Source organism: Heliangelus exortis, chromosome 1 (genome assembly GCF_036169615.1).
Source record: "Heliangelus exortis chromosome 1, bHelExo1.hap1, whole genome shotgun sequence".
In the NCBI taxonomy this organism is placed as follows: Eukaryota; Metazoa; Chordata; class Aves; order Apodiformes; family Trochilidae; genus Heliangelus; species Heliangelus exortis.
In genome coordinates this window covers 17,406,488-17,429,341 of record NC_092422.1, presented here as the reverse complement: position 1 = coordinate 17,429,341, position 22,854 = coordinate 17,406,488, and the positions used below count along the sequence as shown (strand labels likewise).

General features: G+C 37.1%; 1 protein-coding gene across 19 annotated transcripts in view; it reads right to left on the bottom strand.

The window, feature by feature from the left end:
- The window catches only part of ZMYM2 (zinc finger MYM-type containing 2), a 90,998-nt gene that overhangs the window by 55,937 nt on the left and 12,207 nt on the right, over window positions 1-22,854 (bottom strand). For 8 of the 19 annotated variants that reach the window (XR_011724262.1, XM_071735558.1, XM_071735610.1 and 5 more), the window contains 5 exons: window positions 14,600-14,723; window positions 12,508-13,367; window positions 5,249-5,534; window positions 1,804-1,969; window positions 110-322 (listed from right to left, as the gene is read on the bottom strand). Coding sequence is in view for 18 of the 19 variants with exons in the window: in XM_071735558.1 (XP_071591659.1) it covers window positions 110-322; window positions 1,804-1,969; window positions 5,249-5,534; window positions 12,508-13,357 (1,515 nt within the window). In the remaining variant the exon portion in view is untranslated. Of the gene's footprint in view, window positions 1-109; window positions 323-1,803; window positions 1,970-5,248; window positions 5,535-12,507; window positions 13,368-14,599; window positions 14,724-22,854 lie in introns of those variants that run through there. The other 11 variants (XM_071735636.1, XM_071735702.1, XM_071735681.1 and 8 more) reach the window with 6 other exon arrangements.

Genomic DNA, 22,854 nt, shown 5'->3' with positions numbered 1-22,854 from the left:
TATACTTCACATTTCAAATAAGATGTGGAGCCATGTTATGAAGAACAGGATATATTTAAGGCATATTTATGATTATCTAGTTTTAAATTATAGGTAAAGTAGTAATTACCTGCTTGTATTCACCAATGCAGTTCTGACAGCAGAATCTTTTCTGCTGACCATCAATAGTAAGAATATTGTTTCCAGCTCCTTTACTGGGCAAATACTCCCCGCAATGCTCACAGCAATTCATTATTAAACCATTTGCCATCCTGTATCTATTGAAGCAATGGTCACTGCACAGTTTATGAGTCATATTTTTAAAGCTAACTTCATGACGAATCTAAAGAAAACAAAAATAGAGAAGTATTTTATCACCAAACAAGCACAACATTGCCTGAAACTATTAGACAAGCCAAAAGTCATACTTTCAAGTACAATAATTAAAAGCAGATTATACTAGCTCACCATTTAAGAAGGGAGATGCTTGAAATGACCACAAAATACAGAAACTGGTGTTTCTGTTGTCTCCAAAGTTCTAGAAAAAACATTAGACCTATAAGCTCTTGTAGCCTAGAAGCAAAGGATCTAGGGGTCCTAACAGTAAAATATCCATGAGCCAGCAATGTGTCCTTTCTGCCAGGAAGGGAAATGGAATCCCAAGGTGCATAAAGAGTGTGGCCAGAAGGTCAAGCAAGGTCATTTTCCCCCTCTACTTGCCCTGGTGAGGCCACAGCTGGAATACTGCATCCAATTCTGGGCACCCCAGTTCAAGAGAGACAGGGAACTACTGGAGAGAGTCCAGTGGAGGGCAACCAAAATAACTGGGGGACTGGAGCATCTCTCTTATGAGGAAAGGCTGAGAGAGCTGTGACTCTTTAGCCTGGAGAACAGAAGGGTGAGGGGGGACTGTGGTAATTTCTACAAATATCTAAAGGGTGGGTACAAGGAAGATGGAGCCAGACTCTTCTCAGCAGGTCTCAGTGACAGGCAGTGGGCATAAACTGGAACACAGAAGTTCCATTTAAACATAAGAAAAAACTTTTTTACTGTGGGGGTGACAAGGTGCTGAACAGGCTGCCCAGGGAGTTTGTAGAGTCCCCTTCTCTGAAGACTTTAAAACTCACCTGGACACAGTCCTGTGTAATGTTTTCTAGGGATCCTGCTTTAGTGGGAGAGTTGGATCAGATGATCTCTATAGAGGTCCCTGCCAACTCTGATAATTCTGTGATACTGTGATTCCACAGTAATTGCAGATTAGAGCAGTTGGTCATATATGTGATTTTATAAAATACCCAGTTTACAGGCTAAGAGCATGGCATATTAAGATTGGCCAGACACATATGCTGTGTAAAATAGGAGCCTAAACAATGGTGGGCCAAGTAACACCATCAAGAGTAAATTAATATAAACATGAAAAATTAAAATTACATATATTCTACACAGCTGTAAGAATATTTGCATCATCTTTCAAAAAATAAAGTCAAAAATACTACAACAAATCTTGGTTTTTTTACAACAGCAATTCTTCTGAGTGGGCGATCTGGCTTAAAAGATCCTGTACCTAATGAAATTGCTGACTTTAGCTAAAAGGTATCAGCAAAAGGCATTTCAAGTTTCTGGAACAAAAATGAAATATTAACCTCTTTGAATTATTTCTTCCTTCAGTTGCTCTTCACAAATATTAAGCCTGTACAGCTTAATATATTACCACATATGAAAATACTGCATCATATTCCTTATTTTCAGTTCTCTTATTTCAGAATCTAAGTTATTGATATGGTCATTATTGAGACAGATAACAGAAATAAGAGTCAAGCAGACCTCGGTTAGTTTACCACAGATAGTGCATCTTGATTTATTCAAAGCTCCTTTTGAGGGATTCTGCTTCTCTTCATAGAAGGATAAACACGACGTACTGCAAAACTCCTGGAATGACTCACTTGAATCAACTTGAGCAACAATGGTACCTTTCATTGTTGTTATATCTCTGAAAGACAAAAAAACCCACCCTCTAGTGTGCTTGTATAGAAATACATATATTTAAAAAAAGAACACTTTACATCTAGTAAGATTCATTCTTTTTTAACACTTACATTTCAAACGGGGTTTGTGGGTGTACACTTGTTACTTAAATGTAAACCAGCTAAGTTTAGTACTGCTTTAAGTACTGCAAGTACAATGTCTTTCCTGTGTAGAAACCAAATTTTTTGTTTGAATTGGGATTATTTTTGTCCCCATTATATTTTTCTAGAACAAAGTGACATTAATGCACCATGAGGTACAAGTTGTGGCAAACTGTATCTTACAAAGAGAAGAAAAAAAAAAAAAAAAAAGAAAAAAAAAAAAAACTGGCACAGCAAATTTAGAACAGCTCTTTGGAAGTTTCGACAACAGCTGCATTTAAGTTTTGTATAAAAAATTCTGATTTCTAGTAAGTGGTAAGAAATAGGTCCTTACTGGTATATAACTCATCTAACTCTTTATACATTTCCTCTAATATCAGGATAGGTTTACAGAAAAAGAAAAAGTTGTTTTCCTATGCTTATAAATTCAACCTAGAAGTTTGAAACTCTACTGCAAACTTTCCTAGAAATTCTATAATCTACAATTTTTTTTTAAATTTAATTCCATCATTACTTCAACCTCACCCTTTGCCCTCTAAGTGAAAAAAAAAATCTTATTGACATACAGGAGATACTAGCTGGCAGAATAAAAAAAATATTGACTGGGCATGTCTGGATCTCTATTGACATCACAATGGATCACGAGTCTAAAAAGACAAGCTGCAGACACTCACAGCTAGAAGCCCTAAACAAGGATGAGTGAAAAGCATTGGAAAAAAGCTGTATGCTTCCTGAGACAAACTCCCTTGAAAATAAACTGGTAGTGCCCCTGGATATTAACACTTGCAAGCCTGCCTTCTTCCATCAAAGCAAAGTCACCGGATTTTGGCTTGCCCTTCAGCAAGTTAGCAAGGATTTGTGCTGGGGAGTGTTAGCCCTTCTGTTCTGCAAAACAAAGCCAGCGCTCCTGCCCTGAGAAGTTCACAGTTTCTGGCCAAAAACTCTCAAGTTTCTGGACTTATAAACACTTTTAACTTGTATCAAAGCACAGAACTGTGAACTCAAAAAGAGTAATATAAGTCAATAAAAATTATAAACACTAAGGAGAATGTCAGGCATCCCCTTTCCTTTCCCCTACTCCAATTCTTATGCTGTTTATGTAGTTAGAAAGCTTTGAAAGACCGCTAGAGAAGTCATCTACAATAAAATATATGAGTTTTGACTTCTCAGATTGAGTTAGATTTTTTTTAAAAAGTTATTGCAGGCTTCACTTTTCCCACTTAACATAGATATTTAAAAGATAAATCTGAGCATTACCTCTGAAAGTTTGACCTATGACTAGGTCTATCAACTACTATCATCTGTCTAACCTACACTCAGGATCTCCTGGATTTTGCTCGAGTTCCCTTATCCTTTTACTGACCTGCAATCTGACAATATTACATCTACTTCAGTAGGAAAAGAACACACAAGCAAATAGTCAGCAAATACTTGGTCTAATTAACTTTTACGTATAAAACACAGATAGCTGTATAACTCATGGTAGTTTACAGACTACCATTTTCAGACTACTGAAAAATAAACAGGAATTGTTCAGCCTGGAGAAGAGAAAGCTCTGGGGAGACCTGAGAGCAGCCTTCGAATACCTGAAGGGGGCCTACAGGAAAGCTGGGAAGGGACTTTTTACAAGGGCATGTACTGATAGGACAAGGGGAAACAGTTTCAAACTGAAGAGGACAGATGAGATTAAGGTCATGTAGTGACAGGACAAGGGTTAATGGTTTTAAACTGGAAGAAGGTAGATTTAGGTTAGGCATTAGGAGGAAATTCTTTATAGCGAGGGTGCTGAGACACCAGTACAGGTTTCCCAGGGAAGCTGTGGATGCTCCATCTCTGGAGGTGTGCAAGGCCAGGTTGGATGGGACTTTGAGCAACCTGGTCAAGTGGGAGGTCTCCCTGACCATGGCATGGTGGGAACCAGATGATCTTTCTGGTCCCTTCCAACCTAAACCACTCTATGATTCCACAGTTCTATGTACAAGTTGGCAGAGAGAGCACAGAGTGCTTTTAACTAGCTCTGCAGAGGTGAGGGCAGTGAGCATTTTAGCTTCTACATGTATTTTTTAAAAGCTTATATTTTAAGTTTGCAGTGTCCTGAGATACTAATAAAAAGAATACCAATATTTTCTATAGTTTATTTTCGTTGAATCTCAAGGGAAAAAAAGATATGCTAAGATCAGTAGCTTACAAATGTATCCACAAAATTAATCCACCACACTTTATAGTGAAGTAAAAATTTTTCAGTGGTTTAAATTTGCAATTGAACAAAGACCACCACAAAGACCACCCTCTCCAAAACAAGTACCAATGAAGGCAGTTTATTGCCTTCTTAATTCAGGAAGAATTCACCATTTAACCAGTGTCATTGCTGGGTGTACTGGGTTGAGACAATACTGAAAAAAACATGAAAAAGTGCAAGTATCTCTGTTGTTGGTACACTGAAAGAAAAAGACACTACAGCTATTTTGTACACCTAATATTTCATTAGTACAATTAGGGAAGACTTCTCTTTGGAAATTTTAAGTTTGGGAAATACTGAAAAATTACAAGCCAAATTTAACAATAATTCAGAATAAGACACTTCTTGGTATGTTCATCTCTACCTCTACTGCCCACTTAAGGTATCTACAGTTTCAAAGCTGCCACAGTTGCCTCTATGGGGAAAGTCTAAGGCTTCTGCTCTCTACAAATTTCTTCCAGCTCCCAACCTTCTTTCAGCTTCTTTCAAGTATCAATTTCTCCTCCTTTTAAAGCCTCTTGATATTTTTTATTCATCTATCAAAATAAATGCTTTCTATACAACACAAGGTCCATTTTTTTTTTCATAAAGGACTTCAGATATAAAGAATCTATCCTGTCACAGAAGCTATTATAATCTGGACACTATGTTAAGAAAAAAAAAAAAAAAACATAATTTTTAGTGTATTTGCTTCACAATCTGCCATACTCCGAATTCAAAAGGTGGTAGACTTTTTATCTTGTAATAGCAGACACAGTGAATTCAACATTTCCAAACAACACTGCATTTAGTACTTCTAAAGTCAGATTTTATATCATTAATGGAGCAATTCTCATACATGCATGAGAATCAAGTATAACTACTTTTAGCTGCTAATGTGAAACAAAATAAAAAAATCCCTTACTTTCTGCACATAACACAAAGTTTCTTTGGAGTGGGTTTGTGTGAGAATGATGAGAGGCAGCTAGTAGAACAAAAAAGGTGAGCTGATCCTTTCCGCTGATATGCAGTCTGTCCCTTTTGTAAAGGCTTTTTGCAGTTTGCACATGTGACTTTAACCTGTTTAGATGGCTGCTGCTGGGTAGAAGGCTGGAAAATCTGTTTAGGAAGTGATGCTACAGGTGACAAGGAATCCACACCTGGTTGCTTCTGATTCCTAGGGAAGGAAGCTGACTGGGATATCCAAGAATCTTCAAGACAAAAAAAAACAAAAAACAACCAAAACAAACAAAAATAAGTGAACAGACATGCACATATATATAAAATTATATTCATAGACATAGGACTATAAAACCATTTTTTCTGTTGGAGCTGATGATTAACATAAGAAAGATGGTATTTCAGAAATTCAGGGTTTTAAGTAAAATGCTGTTTGATGGTACCATTCTCCACTGTGAAAGCTTCAGAACATGAAAAAATTACAGGATGTTCCCATCCTTTATCTAATGACAAGTTCTGCAGACCACAATCCACTTGCAGTGGGTTTGCAAACTGGCAATTAATGTGTAAACTGCTAAAGTTATGGAAGTTCCAAGTCTTCCGCAGTAGAAATCAATGAACCTAGAAAATAATACTTCATTTAGTTCCCCACACCTCTGTGCTCCAGACTCCACTAGTTTTCTATCTGCATTTTAGACAGTAAATTACTATGTAATTAAGTTATCTTTGCCCAAAGTTTTGTAGCCTAACATGCTACAGAGTAACTTTCATAGAGGAACTTGAAAAAAACTTTTTATCCAAGGTAAATCCATCTGCTAGACACATACTAAGCATGTAATTTAACAGAAGCATCTTGGTTTGGAGCAGAATAAACAGTTCAGGGGGGGGCAAAAAAAAAAAAAAAAACCCAATTAAAACGTAATTCCTAGGCTTTTCTCCAGAATTTAAGCTTCCATTTTAAATCATTATCACTAGAATTTAGCAACATTTTATCTTGTGAAGAATACCAAGAATGATACATCACTTAAGCATGAATTAAATCCAGATAGGAACTAATAAAAAAACCCAAAAAACCAAACAAACAAAAAAAACCAAAAAACCCACCCCCAACACCTTTACACACATTTTCAATACTTTGTGTCAGCTACTTCAAATACTGTTACTGCACTTGAGACTTACCTTTCAAGCTTTAGATTCCCAGCATCTAGAACAGTAGTTTAATGTTACTTACTGAGCAATGAACACCTGCATAAATATTACTGCATTTTCTTTTTCTTGTGTGACTATTTTCAAGAGTAAACACAACACTTTAAACTCTGTAACTTCAACTAACAAAAACCTTAATCTATACACTTCAGCAAACTGCCTGTACCTTATTTTTCGGTGGGAATTATTTTTGTCCATAATCATTCATTAAATAGAAGGCACCTTTTTTTCATCCTACTTTCAAAGTCTCTTTTCCCCAAGAGGATTCTATTAACAAAATATTCTGCTGCATAGTTTTAAAAATAATTTTAGGGACAAAGTTCCAAGAACTTCTGGTTACAGCAACAAACACCATATGCTCCTTAGCAAGTAGAAAATAATTTTTTGCTGTGACTTGGTAGCTATCAAGGATGTTCTGTTTCTCGAGAGATGTAAGACAAGCTGGAAGTTCAGCCACTGTAATGCCTGAGGGTAAATGAAGAACTGGTACAAAGAGGTGAGGGAAAAAGGGAAAGGAAGCAAAACACGTTCCTCTTTAAACCATTGAAGAAGTTTACCTCTGAAGCATGACTATCAATACTGACAAACTAAGGTATGTTATTAGAGTGCTTTGAGGTAAAATTCACTTGAGTGCCTCCTTCAAACATTTCTATACTATGTCTGCTACTTCAGATACATTTATATCCCATTAATAATAAAATATTTTGAGATTCTACTCTTTTCTCCTATCTTTCAAGAGAGAGTATATTGTCTCTTGTATTAGAAATACACAACATAAGTAGCAAAGTTACATGTGCTGGTAATTCCAGTAGCACTCAACTACCACTTTTGAAAACTTCAGCTGGCTAGGTTCATTTGAGTTTGAAACTTTTACCAAGTCCACCTAGGAACTCATTAAGATTATTTCAATACTTCCTTAGCACCTTACAGCTTCAGATGGCCTCCCTTAATTGACATTTTATTACATTTCTCATTCTACAACTATAACAAAAGAAAATCTTAAGGTCTCCTTGCCTTTCCTTCTTTTGCTTTCACTTCTTCCACATCACACCTTCATAGACATTTTTAAATTGTGGCTTTTCTTCACACACCACTTTTTAACCATGTCACCTTCTCCACTTCATATTCTCTAACAAACCATAAAATCTGTTTTTCATGTCCTTGAACTAAAAATGTATAACACTTTTACATTTGTGGAGTCATCCTGCACAAATGACTCAATGAAATTCTTTTTTTAAAGAAAAAAAAATTAAAACACTGCATTGGCACAATCTAGGACAAAGGTAAGAAGGAAGATACTAACAAAATTTAGAGAGGCATGCAGCTCTAAAAATATATTCAGCTACACTTACATTAATGACCCAGCTCAGATCAGGGCAATTCTGAACAGCATCCTGCATTTGCTAGGTGTTGGTTCTGGTTTTGAAGCACAAAAACTAGATTTCCTTCACAGAAACAAAACCCAAGTTCCGGTCCAAAAGCTCTTGAAAATTCTATCTATATGGACTTCTGTTCACCAACATGGACTTAGCCAAGATCTGTGATTTGGCCCTTACAACATTGTTGCTGCTAAATTAGAGACATGGTTTTGGTAAGTAAGAAAATGGCTAGATAGCTGCACCCAAAGATTAGTTAAAAGCAGAATGTCCAAGTGAAAACCAGTAATGAGTTTTGTCCCTCAAGGGTCCACACTCAGAGTGATACCACTTAACATCTTCATCAGCTCCACAGATCAACTACCAAGCTGAGAGGAAGAGCTGATAAGCCAGAGGGAAGGGGTGCCATCCAAGGGCTTGATTGGCTTGAGGAATGGGCTGAGGAATGGGTTCTCATGAACATCAACAAGGGTAAGGGCAAGGTCTTTCACCTGGATCAGGGCAATCCTCAACAGAGTCAAGCAAGGCAATTCCCTCTTTTCTGGTGAGAGCCCATCTTGAGAACTGCATCCAACTCCGTACTGTCCCCAGTACAAGACAGACAAAGAAAGGCAAAGAAAGTCGGGGTTGTTCAGCCTGGAGAAAATAAAGCTCTAGCAAAAACTTAAAGAAGCCTTTTGGTATATAAAGAAACTTAACATAGATGGAGAGATACTTTTTACCAAGATCTGTAGTGACAGGGAAAAGGGCAATGGCTTTAAATTGAAAGAGGGTAGATTTATGAGTAATTTTTTTTTTATAACAAAGGTGGCGAGACACTGGAACAGGATGCCCAGAGAAGCTATAGATGCCCCTGGGAAATGTTCAAGGTCAGGGCTTTGAGCAACCTGATTTAGCGAAAGATGTCCCTGACCAAAGGGTGATGTTGGACTAAATATTCTTTAAAGGTGCCTTTAAACCCAAACCATTCTGTCAAATGTACTCCAATGCTTACCAGAGGCATCAGGTTCTGTATCACTGTGTTGGACAGATGTTTCTTCATTAAGCACTTACTGCTTCCTACAGTGGAGGCATTTAGCTGAGGGCAACAGACTAACACTGACCAAAAGTAATTTTCTAAACCATATACAGCATCATAGAATCATTTAGGTTAGATATGACCTAAAGACCATCAATTCCAACCATGAACTTAACACTGCTAAGTCCACCACTAAATTGTCACTAAGCACCACATCCAAACACCTTTTAAATACCTCCAGAGAAGATGACTCGAGCACTTCCCTGGACAATCTGTTTCAATGCTTTGTAAATCTTTTGGTGAAGAAACTTTTCCTATTATCAAATCTAAACCTCCCCTGGCACAACATGAGGCCATTTCCTCTCATCCTATCACTTTTCACATGGGAAAAGAGACCCACTACAGCTTCCTTTCAGGCAGCTGTGAAGAGCGAGAAGGTTTCCCCTAAGCCTCCTTTCTTCTAGATTACACAAATCCTAGTTCCTTCAGCCACTCCATGCAAGACTTGTGCTCTAGATCCTTCATCAGCTTTGTTGCCCTTCTTTGGACACATTCCAGCACTTTAATGTCCTTCTTATAGTGAGGGGCCCAACACTGAACACAGGATTCAAGGTGCAGCCTCACCAGTGCCGCATGCAAAGGGACCATCACTTGCCGAGTCCTGCTGGCCACACTGTTTCTGAAACAAATACATACCATGTATTTGCCAGACCCTCAGTATCAGCAATTTCCCTCTGTTTTTCTAACATGTCACATGTCCTAACTTTTTTGTCCTAGAGAAAAAAATTTTTTAAAAAGTAGTATCAGAAACTGTACATGTTTGCAGCTTCAATGCTTCAAATGCTCTACAAGGGAAGCAAACAGGAGTAACATGTCCTGGAGAAGATGCATAGAATCATAGAATTGGCTGGGTTGGAAGGGACCTCAGAGATCATCAAGTCCAACCCTTGATCCACTACTGCTGCAGTTACCAGCCCATGGCACTGAGTGCCACATCCACTCTCTTTTTAAATATCTCCAGGGAGGGAGAATCCACCACTTCCCGGGGCAGCCCATTCCAATGCTTGATCACCCTCTCAGTAAAGAAATTCTTTCTAATGTCCAACCTAAACCTCCCTCGGCACAACTTGAGACCGTGCCCTCTTGTCTTGCTGAGGGTTGCCTGGGAAAAGAGACCAACCCCCACCTGGCTACACCCTCCTTTCAGGGAGTTGTAGAGAGTGATGAGGTCTCCTCTGAGCCTCCTCTTCTCCAGGCTGAACAGCCCCAGCTCCCTCAGCCTCTCCTCACGGGATCTGTGCTCGAGTCCCTTCACCAGCCTGGTTGCCCTCCTTTGGACCTGCTCCAGGACCTCGATATCCTTCCTGAACTGAGGGGCCCAGAACTGGACACAGGACTCGAGGTGTGGCCTCACCAGCACTGAGTACAGAGGCAATGCTAGAATGTCTGTAGGTAACAAACCAGCTGCTCTGTAAATTGATGTATGAAGTCTTCAGGCAAAGCTCTGATGTTCAAACTCTAACTAGCAAACCCCTAAAGAAGGGGCGGCATGTGAAAACCAAGTTTGCTTTGCAACTTCTTACATCCTGTTTCTGAACTATAAGCAGTGTTTTCCAGTTCATGATTTTCAGATTACCTAAATAAGTATTTTCATAATCTATATGCTTAAATTAACTAAGGAAGGGTCTCCAAGTCCACTGGAAATATTCTAGAAATTTGGAAATCAAAACAGATGGAACATCGCTGATGCAGAAGAGATTAATTCATCTTTAGCAAGCTTAGACTGGAATTGCATAAACTGTATTAAAAATATTTAAGATCAAATACTTCCGGTCATATTATCAAGATTTCCAACAGGCAGGGTTAACTTGTACTAAGGTGTTTCTAGCAGAAAAAAGGCAACTTCCAAGGAAAAAGAAACAAATTGAAACTTCCCTCGAAAAACCTCTTTTACATCTTTGCAAGCACAAAAACAATGTCTCAGTTATCTGCAGCTACCATGTTTCAGGCTTTTCTTGTGTTAAAGCCATTTCCACTATAGCTGTCTTCCTGCCTTCTACCTCCTGTTTCATCTCTCATGCTCTTTGCCATTTTTAAAATACCTCTCATTTCATATTTACTCCTTTCCTTTTACCTGTGGCTGCCCTTACTGGGTCCTTTAAACCTACTGCTTTTTATTTTTCAAATACAAAAACCACAGCCATAAAAACCCCTGCATATGTACACTTTGAAATAAGTCTGATTCTCCTGTTAACTTATTTTTAACTCTCTTCTGAATGAGTCTTTCCTTTCGGAACATAATTCTATTTCCACACTGCTATGGTCCCAGACTATCAGATATTACACCAACAAAATTTTGGTGACTCGCTGTTAATGACACGAAAAATAAAAGTCCAGTATTTAAGAAAGCACATTCTGATTTTTTGGAGACATGCTTTCCTCAAGACAAACAAAGGCACCACTTTAAAGTAACAAATGCTCTTAACTTCTCATGCCCATCTACTTAACCACCTGTGACAACACAATCATACTCCATGTCTAAGGACTCAACTAGCAATAGTGGGAATGCTGGTTTTAATAGATATAAAGCAAGACATCCAGATTATAAAAACGCTGTCGTTTCAACTTTGTTGGCTGTGTTATTTAAATTTTTGTTGAAAAACAGGTAAAAAAATTATCCACATGAGCAAGTTAAGAAATTGTACATAACAGGGTCTATTGCTCCTGAATTCTAAATGTTTTTAATTTGCCTTCCAAAATTATCCTATAGTAGTTTGAAATCAAAAAAATGTAAGAAAAGTGATCTGGCTTTTTCCCTACACTTCTAATGTAACAGGGCAGCAGAGTACGAGCATGTGTTATACTTGGAATGTTTTAGATAGCTTGTATTTAGGTATCTTAAATTCTGCACACTAGTAATAGCAGAAGACCATTCATGGCTTCTCCATTTGGCTTTTAGCAATATCTGTTTACTTGCCAAATCAGTAGACAATATACTGCTAGGTACACAGAAATACAGCACAATCCCAACCAACTCATACTCAATTATATAAATATTACCACAGGATACTAAAGAGCAATTACAAAGTGCATATAACTTAGTGCAGAAATATGCAAGTCCACAAATAATTTGGACCTTGTTTTGTTAAGCATTGGAAGTACCAAGGATTGTTCAGTATGCAACAAAATATGAAAGCTAGCTACTTGTAACTTAAAAATACTTTAAAATTCAGGTTTTTTGCAAGTCAAATTATATTCAGATAACAAGAAAATAGATCAGTAAAATATTACTTAAATAACTTGGATGCATTATAATAGTCACAGAACTAGCCAAAAAGGTACAAAATTTGCACAGATACACTAACCTTTCTTTGTGTCAATTAAAGGGGTATGCTTAAGTCATAAAGTCTTGCTTTCTCGGATCATGAAACATCTAAATGCATCACTAACTATTAAACTGGGATAAATTTACCTGCTAAACAAAGACAAAGGCTGTGATAGGGGTGAAGAGAACTATATGGATTAAGCTAAAAACCCAAGAAGCAGCAATGCAAAAAATATTTTAATCAAGCATCCTAGTAGTTATTTTCAGCTTTGAAGAAAACGTAAAGAATTGCACCTTACCAGGATTATGATGAGTCGCAGATTCTCCATTTTGAAATACATCTCCAGCCACATTCATTCTACCAGGATTGAAAGGTCCTACACCAGTCTTGGTCTGTGAAGTCAAAGATGGGGTGTATGTTTGCATATTAACACCGAAATTACTTGACTGCAGTCCGTTAGATACATCTCCCATGTTGGCATTCTGCAGTGATGTAACATGTGTAATTATTAAGTTCATGTCACGCCCTTCAGCATTTTCTAAATGACCATCACTCACAGAGCTCATAGGACCTGTTTCTAATGTAGTAACATTAGCAATCTGAATTTCAGAGTCTGGTTCTGTGGTTATACCACTATTACCTATTCCTGAATTTACCTTACTTCTCGAAAAACCGGAAGATGAGAATTCCATATCGTTGATTCTATTTTTACACTCTGGAAGTCTTCGTTCATTAAAACTGGAAGCATTCTTCTCTTGTCCTTGATTAGTTTCAATGTCGTCTTCATCATCAATAATAATAGTTTCACTTATACTCCTCTTCTGAGAGTTTAAGTCTTTTGGAGAAGGAAGCATTTTGCAATCATTTCCCTGAAGTTCTTCATTTTTTGATGATGTAAATGCAGCGTTCCTTTGATCTGCTATCAGTGACGCAGAATTGTGTGGAGGTTGTACAGGTTCAACAAAAACTACATCATCATCATCTTCTATAGATGAGTTCTGGAACTTACTAGGTCTAGAAACTAAAGAACCTGGCGGACCTCCAAATGTATTTCCTACATTTGCAAGACCTGCTGCCATGGTTGTATCCACTAATACACCAGAGGTGTGTTCAGACAGTTCTAATCCTCCCAGAGGACTCGTGTCCATTCCAGATCTGCTGTTTAAAGAAAAACAAAGCAAGAAAAAACACACCCAACTTCAGAGTAAGATAGAACTTTCCAATAACAGTTCTTAAAAAGAACTACAGAATTAAGTTTCAGCTTTTACTTGGTTTTCTTCCTAAGATCATGTAAAAAAAAAAAAAGCTTCGCTATGATCTCTTTTTGAATGCCTTAACATTTATTTACTTTCTAATGCAAAAAAACACTGCAATTAGCAACCTTTCCCACACAATAGCTACACATCATTATGTTCAGCAATGCATACATACACGCAGGAAACAGAAATTTTTATGGCATTAATTACATGATCCTGATTTCTCAGTCCCTTTCCCACCCACGCATGCATACAGTGATTCTGTAATACTGATTTTGCTAATCTGCAAAGCAAAATCAGATTTTAGATATGCAGAAAGAAAATTTAAATTCCTATTAAATTTCATATCTACTGGAAATGTTAAGAGTTTCAATATCAATAAATGTATACAATAAAAGGCTGAAGTGCATATTCAAGTGCCTAACAACAACAATTAAAAAAAAAAGTCAACATTTTGCGTGTTAGCTTTTACATTTGACTGATTTTCCCCCAATTCTACACTGCCAAAGCTCTTTAGGTGGCCCCAAAATAACTGGAACACAGAAGTAAGAACTGCTGTATACAATGAGAACAGATACACTGGTGAGCAGTGGAAGGTACACAACAACCTCTCACTTCCAGCCACTACCAGAGATGGTTCATTTGAGGTAAGGACTTAGGACCTCATGTTCCATTGCAGCTTTCAGGAATTTTTTTTATCTTCTTTCTTTCTTTCTTTTTAAAAGCAATTGAAGCTTCTTCAGGACCCTCCCCAAACAGCTACTTTGTCTGGGAGCTTGTTTGCCTTTAGTAACCCTTCAATTTGAAGTGTCTGCTGTTTATATTTGTCAATTCTCCCATGAGTTAAACAAATTATAAAAGGTAACCTGAATATGTAATTTCTGTACCTGTAATTTCAAACTGGTATATAATCAGTGATTAAGTACTAAAGATCTGTCTAAAAACAGCTGTACTAATAACCTGTAAATTAAATTGGTCTTGATATATACAAGAAAAATTTAGACACAATTACATCATAAGTTGGTCATGTCTTCGTGTATACACTACTGTGTGACATCACTAAGCTTTTTTATAAATCCTTTATAAACCAAGGTAAATAGGGGATGTAGAAGCACCCAACTCACCAATACTTACCCATCCAGAAATCCACTGCAATCTGTTTACCTTAATACGTTGCTCCAAGACCTTTTTATTTTCGTTCCTGAGGTTAACCTGCTCTTCTTGATCAATCTGCTGCCTTCTGCAAAAGCAGTGTGTTCTGAAACAGGGTTAAAACAAACATTAGATAGTCAAAACAGTATCTTCATCTCTTCTTCACCAAAAACCTGCCTGGACACTCTCCTGTGTAACCTACACTAGGTGACCCTGCTCTAGCAGGGGTGTTGGACTTCATCTTTCAAAGTCCCTTCCAACCCCTAACATTCTGTGATTCTACCAACTATGTTCATTAAAACTGACTTCCTTCTAAATCTACCACTTATGTTCAAACCTGACTTTAACCACTATCATCCTGCAACATTAGAGAGAGAACATCAGTCTACACAAGTAGACTTTACACGAGTAAAGTGGTGACAAGTACTGTTTATTCTGTATTTTCAACTGTGTCACATCACATTTCCAGAATCCTTCTGAAGAGACAGATAGTCATAAATGCAATTAAATAATCAAACTCTAGAATTAAAAAGTATCTGTAGAATATTTTTTAAAATAATGCTTCAAGTAAACTGAGTTATAGAGAAAAAATATTAACAGTTACATTTCTTTGGATTTTAGTGTCAACCAACTTGATGCCTGTACCATAATATACTATGGTACAATTAAAATACAGCAAAAGACAAATCACAGAATATAAATTATAAATCAGGCTTACAATGCAACAGAAACCTTTTCAAATTGTATATATGCACTGCAGTGATACTTAGCTCAGGTTCACACATCTGTAGATTATATTAACATATCATCATTCACAAGAGACTGAAAACATTCAAAGCTCAAGCCTATATTTATTCTTCAGGTTTTATAATAGTCATTAGGTTTTCCAGGCTTAGCAGCATTTTTAGAATACAGAGTATCAACTTGTGCAGTTTTCTCCTGTCTAAGGACAGCCCATCAAATCCCCAGACAGTGAAGAGGCCCAGAGGAATAAAGCTCAAATATTCTTTTATGCATTTCCAACGTTATTAAAGTTCTCTTGTCCATTAACTGAGAGGCAGCAGGTTGAGGGCTGAGGGGAGAAACACCAAACAGCAAAGCTGTGAACCCCATTAATCCTAGAAGAGAGGCAACCACCTTTTAATTCCTTTATGTGTTACCCTTACAGCCAAATGCCATTATGTAATAGCATTTGACTTGCAATAGAGGTAACATTCAATTGGAATTTAAGAGGTTTTTTTTTACAAAAGAAAAAATGTATTATTATCAATGCAGTTGGCCTGTACCTCCCTGGAAATCAGTTACACTGAAGATTAATTTAATCCTATATTCTCTTCTACCTATCTTATTTGTCCCTCTAGGGCTGAATAATTCAGTTAGATTTCCCTACATTTCAGCTTTTGCTGAAAAGAAGTCACTCAGTTCCCTGATTCTTAGTCTTCAGGTTTATTCCATGTATTTTCTTTCTCGACAAGGACAAAAGTATCATAAGCACATAAAGCTTTTAATAAAGTTTTAAATATACCTGAACAGATGGAAGCAAAGAAGAAATGAGACAATGCCAAGACTATACTCAAACCTTTGCTATTACTATTTTTACAGGTCCTTACTAGAACAATGGACTTGAGCTGTATTACATGGACAAAATACATAGCAAAAGACTCAAAACACATCTTTTTGCCTAAAGGCAAAGGCTCTTTAAAAAGTTTCTAATGACCTATATTGGTATGACACAAAAATAAGAAAAGTTTACATGCTTAAATGTTAGTCTACTGTTTTAAGTAAAATCTGCATATAATTCCTCACAAGTTATCAGCTCCTCTGCAAGACTCAGCAACAAAATTACTCAATGAATCAGAGAATTTTTCCTCCCCAAAAAAACTTTTCAAAATGAGGTAGCTTGCCTTCTACAAATGCTAGTAACAAGGAGAAAAACTACACAGGAAACGTCAAACTCAGTATTTCTTAATTTTTCTAAAAGGAATGATAAGCAGAATGAAAACAAGGGTACTAGGATAAACCTCACAACTGTTAACAAAAGATACTTTACAATAGAAACATTTGTTTCATTGCTAGAAACCTGTAAGACTGATGAGACTGATCACAGGAGGAATTATTGAGACTTGGAAGAAACCTAAGAAAACCCAAACTGAGGAGACCTAGTCTGTAGAAAATATATGTTCAATAGTGCTGCAGAGCTCAAAGCTTTGTGGTAGTGCAAAACTACAGGCACCAAAACTACAGGTGGATGGAAAAAGAAACACTATCAGCATGCAACAGCCTTTCCAGAACCCGCCTTTGTGTGCCTTCAAATTAGGCTACATCACTCATTTCCATAAAAGTCTTCATGACAAAATAAATTACAATTCCATAGCTTCCATTCATGGCTTAATTGCTACAAGAAATAAAAGGCAAAATTAAGGCACTTCCATGGAAGGATGGCAAATACAACAGCTTTCAAGACAGTCAGGTTAGTGAACACTTTGTAGGCCAAATCTTAACTCCATAGCTGAATGACAACATAGTTTTAAATCTCTGATGAATTGTAGAAATTGGGGCAGGGAGTGTGTCTACCCAAAAAAAAGTATCAACTTCACTTTAGAAAGATAGAAACAGGAATTTAAAAGTCTTTACTAAGTCCCATTAGCAACACCTGGAATTGAAGTAACAGAAGAGGATATTCGTGGTAATGTACAATTGGAGCAAAGACAGAAAAATTACTGAGATCCAGCCAAAACAGGCACTTAAAACAGAAATCCAAAGTAGGACCAGTATGTGTAGTTGCTTCCATAAAAAGGCTTTAAGCCCAAAAATAAAAAAAGCAGAACTTGAAAAACTGCTTTTCAGATAGCACATACCTGAGCCATCTTCTAAAGTGAATAGAGCAACAAAATTCAGACAGAACTGAGGTACAAACATAGGAGCAAGAGAGGGATGATTAATTTGCCCCAGTGAAGGATACTACTTTCTGCTAGGAAAGCACGTATTGTGAAGAATTATTTACCTCCACATTTAAATTCCATATCCAAACTAGAAGAAATAGCATATTAATGGTATACTTCCAACAACAAAAAAACCCAACCCAAACCAACCAACCAAAAAACACCACTGAACAATGGAGACAAATTCTTACAACACAGCCAACTGCAATCAGTTTTAAGACTAACAGGAAAAAAAATAACTCCTGATCTAATTCTGAGCCACACAACATAGCTCACGATGTAATTATCCAGATAGCACTCCAGAAGAGCTTATTTAAATGCCCAAGGGCATTAAAAAATTATATATAAAAATTCATTACATCAACATTTGGCTTCAAAAAGGAGAACATAACCGTGAAAATTTCAGTTAAAATAAAATGGGAAAGAGCAGCTAGAAGAGCAAAAAGTTTCTTGAGCGCATTAAGACCATTTAAAACCTAACTAATCTACAACCAATCTACAAAGACCATAGAAAACCATGAAGACTACCATCAGGATGTTTCTGAGATGCTGAAAATTGGTAGGGGAAAACTTCATCTCCATTTGCCTTTTTTTTTTTTTTTTTTTAATGCACAGTTCCAGACAGGCTGCTGAGCTATGTCAGAGCAAAGGATTGTCTAAAATCCTCATTCTTGCCAATTTTACACACAGTAAAATTTTCCTAAAAAGAGTACCCAAGAAGCCTGAACTGCAGTAGAAAACACAGAATGAATTCTTTGCACTGATGCTGAGTAAGGAAAAGATCAGGGAAGACCACATCTCAGCTCTCGTTCTAGAGGTCAGGTCAGAGGAAAAACGTCGTATCAAAGTGCTAATAGAAGAGGATTTTAGAACAAATCATGGCATTCACTTAAGATTTCTAAAGACAGTCAAATGTTGCATTTCAGTATCTTAAAGCAATTTACTTAAGCAGAAGACAGTAAGAATTACCCACATAATTACAGACTGAAGTCCTATCTTCATCACTATGCAGGCTGACAGAAACTACAGAAGAATAAATATAAAGAAAAAATATATGGGGAAAGAATGCACATTGATTCTGCGATGAAAAGGTAATGCCATGAGACTACTAGAAACCTTTTGAAGGGCTGACCACTTGTTGACCAGCCCCAAGACTTAAGACTTCCATAAGGCCTTCAAACACATCTCTCACTCAAGACAAATTCCACTTAAGGAAATTATCTATCATAAGGAGCTGAGAAAGGGTTGTCTGAGGGATTTTTAATTATTTAAAGAGAATAATATAATATGTTGTTTTATCAGAATAAAGAGAATTTACCAGGGGTGTTGCAAAACAAAATTGTATAGGTCAACATATGAAAATCTATCATGAGACAACAGCTACCAAAGCAATAGTCTCCCATTCCAACAAAATTATTCACAGGAGCTGGAAACAGAAATCAACTGTGAAGAACTACAGAAGGATACCACAGTGCTGAATGCTTAGAAAGTATGGTAGGCAAAATCACTGGAGATAAATGCAAGGTAATGAACAGGTATAAAAGGTTAACTACATACAGAGCTATTCCTCTAAAGTTGAGTCTAATATCCAAGTTGCGACTCTGTCACTCTTTCAAATCAAGTCTACTCATCATCAACCCAAAAAGGAAAAATAATACAAAAGAAGAATCAAGAACAATACAAAACACATTTGTCAATACATAAGCAAGACACTAGTGAACTACTTTTTTTATCACAAGAGGTTTAGGTCACCCCCTCTCCAGAGAAAGGGAAAAACTGATGAGTTGCATGAACAGAAAAGTCTTCTCACTGGAAAAGCAAAACAACTCACAGCAGATGAAAAATCTGCAAGAAAAAAAAATACACAGGAGACAAAGCTATGCCCAGTGTCTTACAACACACACACAAAAAGGCACCCAATGAGATAATTAAGTAGGTTTAATAATTTATTGTGCAGGAAAATACTGTCTTCTTAATTGTCAGTCCCCACTGGAGAAGGCTACAGAGGCAAGAAATGCAACCAGTTCAAATAGTGATTGAGCAAACATGAAAATAAATGCACTGACAACTGAAACACAGTTCCAAAGGCAACTCTACAAAAATTCAAAGCCAACCACCTGAAAACCAGATACACCTGCAGAAAAATCATGCTATAACTGACAAGCTTCTATACCTAGACATCACTGTTAGCAAACAAGTTACCCAACTGTCTGCTAACCTAGTAAAGCAATTAATCTAACCAAATAGAGGAACAGTAATATTCTTACATGCAGAAGAAACGTCACCTACTCCAAGGAGTCCCTTACTCACTTACCCAAAATGTGAATTCCGGCCTGTGGCTGTCAGGCTGACTGACTTCAGTTGAGGGAGGGTGTCAACATTAGGAAAAATTATCAGGCAAGAGACAGATCTGAACTAACCTCAAGGTCCTGTAAGGCTCCATGGTCTTAATGATCATCTCCTGCCTCTTCTTGACCATCACATAATTTGTCTTAGTTACTTCCAACAGTTTTTATCCTTCCTTATTACCAAAAGTAACTGTTTATCACTTCAATTTTTTAAGTCTAATGATCAAATAATCAGCCTATTGCAGACACTACACACAGCTATCAAGAAGCCCTTACTCTGGCTTAAACACTATGCTGTAACATCTTGCTGCAACTTGGGAAGGTTCATTCCCTACACAACCAGATGCAGCCTACATATCATGGCTTTCTTGCGGTATGAACATTTTGGCAGTGAATAATAAATGCTGTGTATGGACAGACACCTACCTATGTGAGCAGTACTCCATGGCAGCAAAAAAGGTGCCATAGGGCCCTTCCGGATCACCAGACAAAAAACTCTTATTACAGGCAAGCACACAGTAAAACAATTTTTGTTAACCACTCTTACTATAAACAAATGACAACAGTCAAGACACTGGAATGGTCTCCCAGGGGAAGTGGTGGGTTGCCCCACTTTGGGAAGTGACAGGGTGCCGAGACATATCATATAAACAATAATATTAGAAGGGCTGGACCAGATGATCCTTGAGGTCCCTTCCATTCAATTATTCTATTATTCTATGATTCAGCATTTTTTGTTGGGTGGCTTTTGTTTTGTGTTCTTTCCCTCCTTATAATCTTCCTCAGGGGCATCTAGTCACCAACCCTAGCATCTTATGCTGAGATACATGGTGCCTCTGATTTACTGCCAACTTCCACATCTCTGACTTTTAACAAAAGTTCTAACCTTTCTGAAGGTCCACATAGTTATCTGGTCCACAGACTCATTTTGTTATTCTATAATGTGGCACAGCTGTTTCCGCAATTGTGCAAATAACCATAAAAAAAAGTTAAACCAGCTGACAAGACTTTCCTGCTGGAGTCCTTTCCAGGCAGATCAGTTCTCCCCCCACAAAGAAAAAAATCTCTGTGCAACAACACTAAAAGCTGTGCCTGAACATGACAAGGTTGGTGCTGTTATTCTTAACTTCACTGTAGACATCATTTCAGCAGACAGTATAATAGTGACAAGCTGATAGCCACAGGCACTACTCCACAACACTGCCAAGTACTGAGTAAAGCACTCCAAAATACATGTGCTAACTAAAAATGAAGCAACCACTGAGACTGAGTATTAAAATGTGGATATCCACTGGTCACAATTAGTAGGTTACCCAAAACTTGTATGACTTGAAGCAAACCTAACATACGACATTAGGACCACAGTAACAACTATTCAGCCAGCTTCACACACAAACCACATCAGTGAATTCAACAAAAATACTTGCATACTTTGGGCTACACTCAAGTGTGAGTATTCACAACAGCAAGGTAAAACAAGAGTCTTTTTAAAAATATTATACAAGTTAATTATATTAGCCAAGAGTCTGAATAAAATTTAATACTAATTCAGTGTATTTATTTTGCTGGTTTTTAGAACACAGGTAAGAGCTTTCAGCAACAGGTTACTAAGCTTAGGTCCACAAATCTAATCTATCCATTGTCTGAGAACTATCATTACAAAAGCCTGGGATCTCATTACTTCAGCCCAGAAACACTACTCCAGAATTTTTTTTTCCAGTATCTTTGGATCAGCTTCAAATTTCAGCCTTTCCCCAGATTTTCAGAGCAGTTGTATGGATTCAAGAAATTAGCTCACTGCAAGTCATTATGTAACACCCAAAATTAGTCTGTCACACAGATTTCAGGATATTTAAGAGAAAAGCATATACATATGAAGACCTGTAATCCAGCAAGCAGCAACTAAGAACTGTAAAAAAGCAAGAAAAGAGAAAGAAATATTTTTAAGCCATTCAGGTTAGTAAGTTTTGGTTTTATTCAAAGGACAAACTATTAACACAAACTATAGCTTGCTGAAAACATGCAAACTTAATCATTATCTCCTGAGCACCTCAAATGCTCTGCAGCCACCAGTACTACATGTGCATGCTGACATCTGGTTTCCAACTGATATTTCCAGCAAAATTTTAATATCTTTACTTAACATAGCATCTTGCTTGTGCCCTTCTCCTCAACCAGTGCTAAGAATTGCTCCCCTGTATGTATGAAACGTATCAATATTCAAGGTCAATCTCAAACTTGATTCTATTCAGGGCCAATTTTGAATGCAAGGATATCCACACCAAGCACCAATTATTTTCAAGTCTACTAACAGGGGAAATAATTACCACTTGGCATACCAACTCATTGCAAAACAAAATCAAAGAGCTGATTAACTAGGTACAAGCTTTAGGACAGCCATACTGACCTGTATCCCTCCCCTTATAAAACCACTTTCAATGAATTTCATGGCTGTTTATTCATTAAAAGGTGCTGATGAGCAGGAACCCAGCACCACTTCCAGCCTTAAAAGCCATTATGCACAATGTAGTAGACAGCAAATTTTCCCTCCCTACTACTCAAGCTGCTTAAGGATATCCTGTATTATAACTGGAAGAAGTAAGGTGAAACAATACAAGGAACCAAGGACCCACAGAAGAAGTTGTATCTAAATGTTTATCTATTACTTATATCTAAATGCATATCTATTTCCAGGAAAGCAGGTAACCCTAGACCACAGCAACAGACTTGAAAGATGACCTAAGTGGAAAGGGAGGAGTACAGTAACACTGTGATAAAGATACAAAAATAGGAAAAGGGTAAGTAAAACTCTGAAAAGTATAAATAAATAGTGGAAAGTGGCCTTGATAAAGCACGTAAGAGGCCAAATTGTCATTTGACATTTTAATTTTTACATTTTAAATTCTACATTTTAAAAACTAACTCTTTTTAAGGAGGAAAAATACAT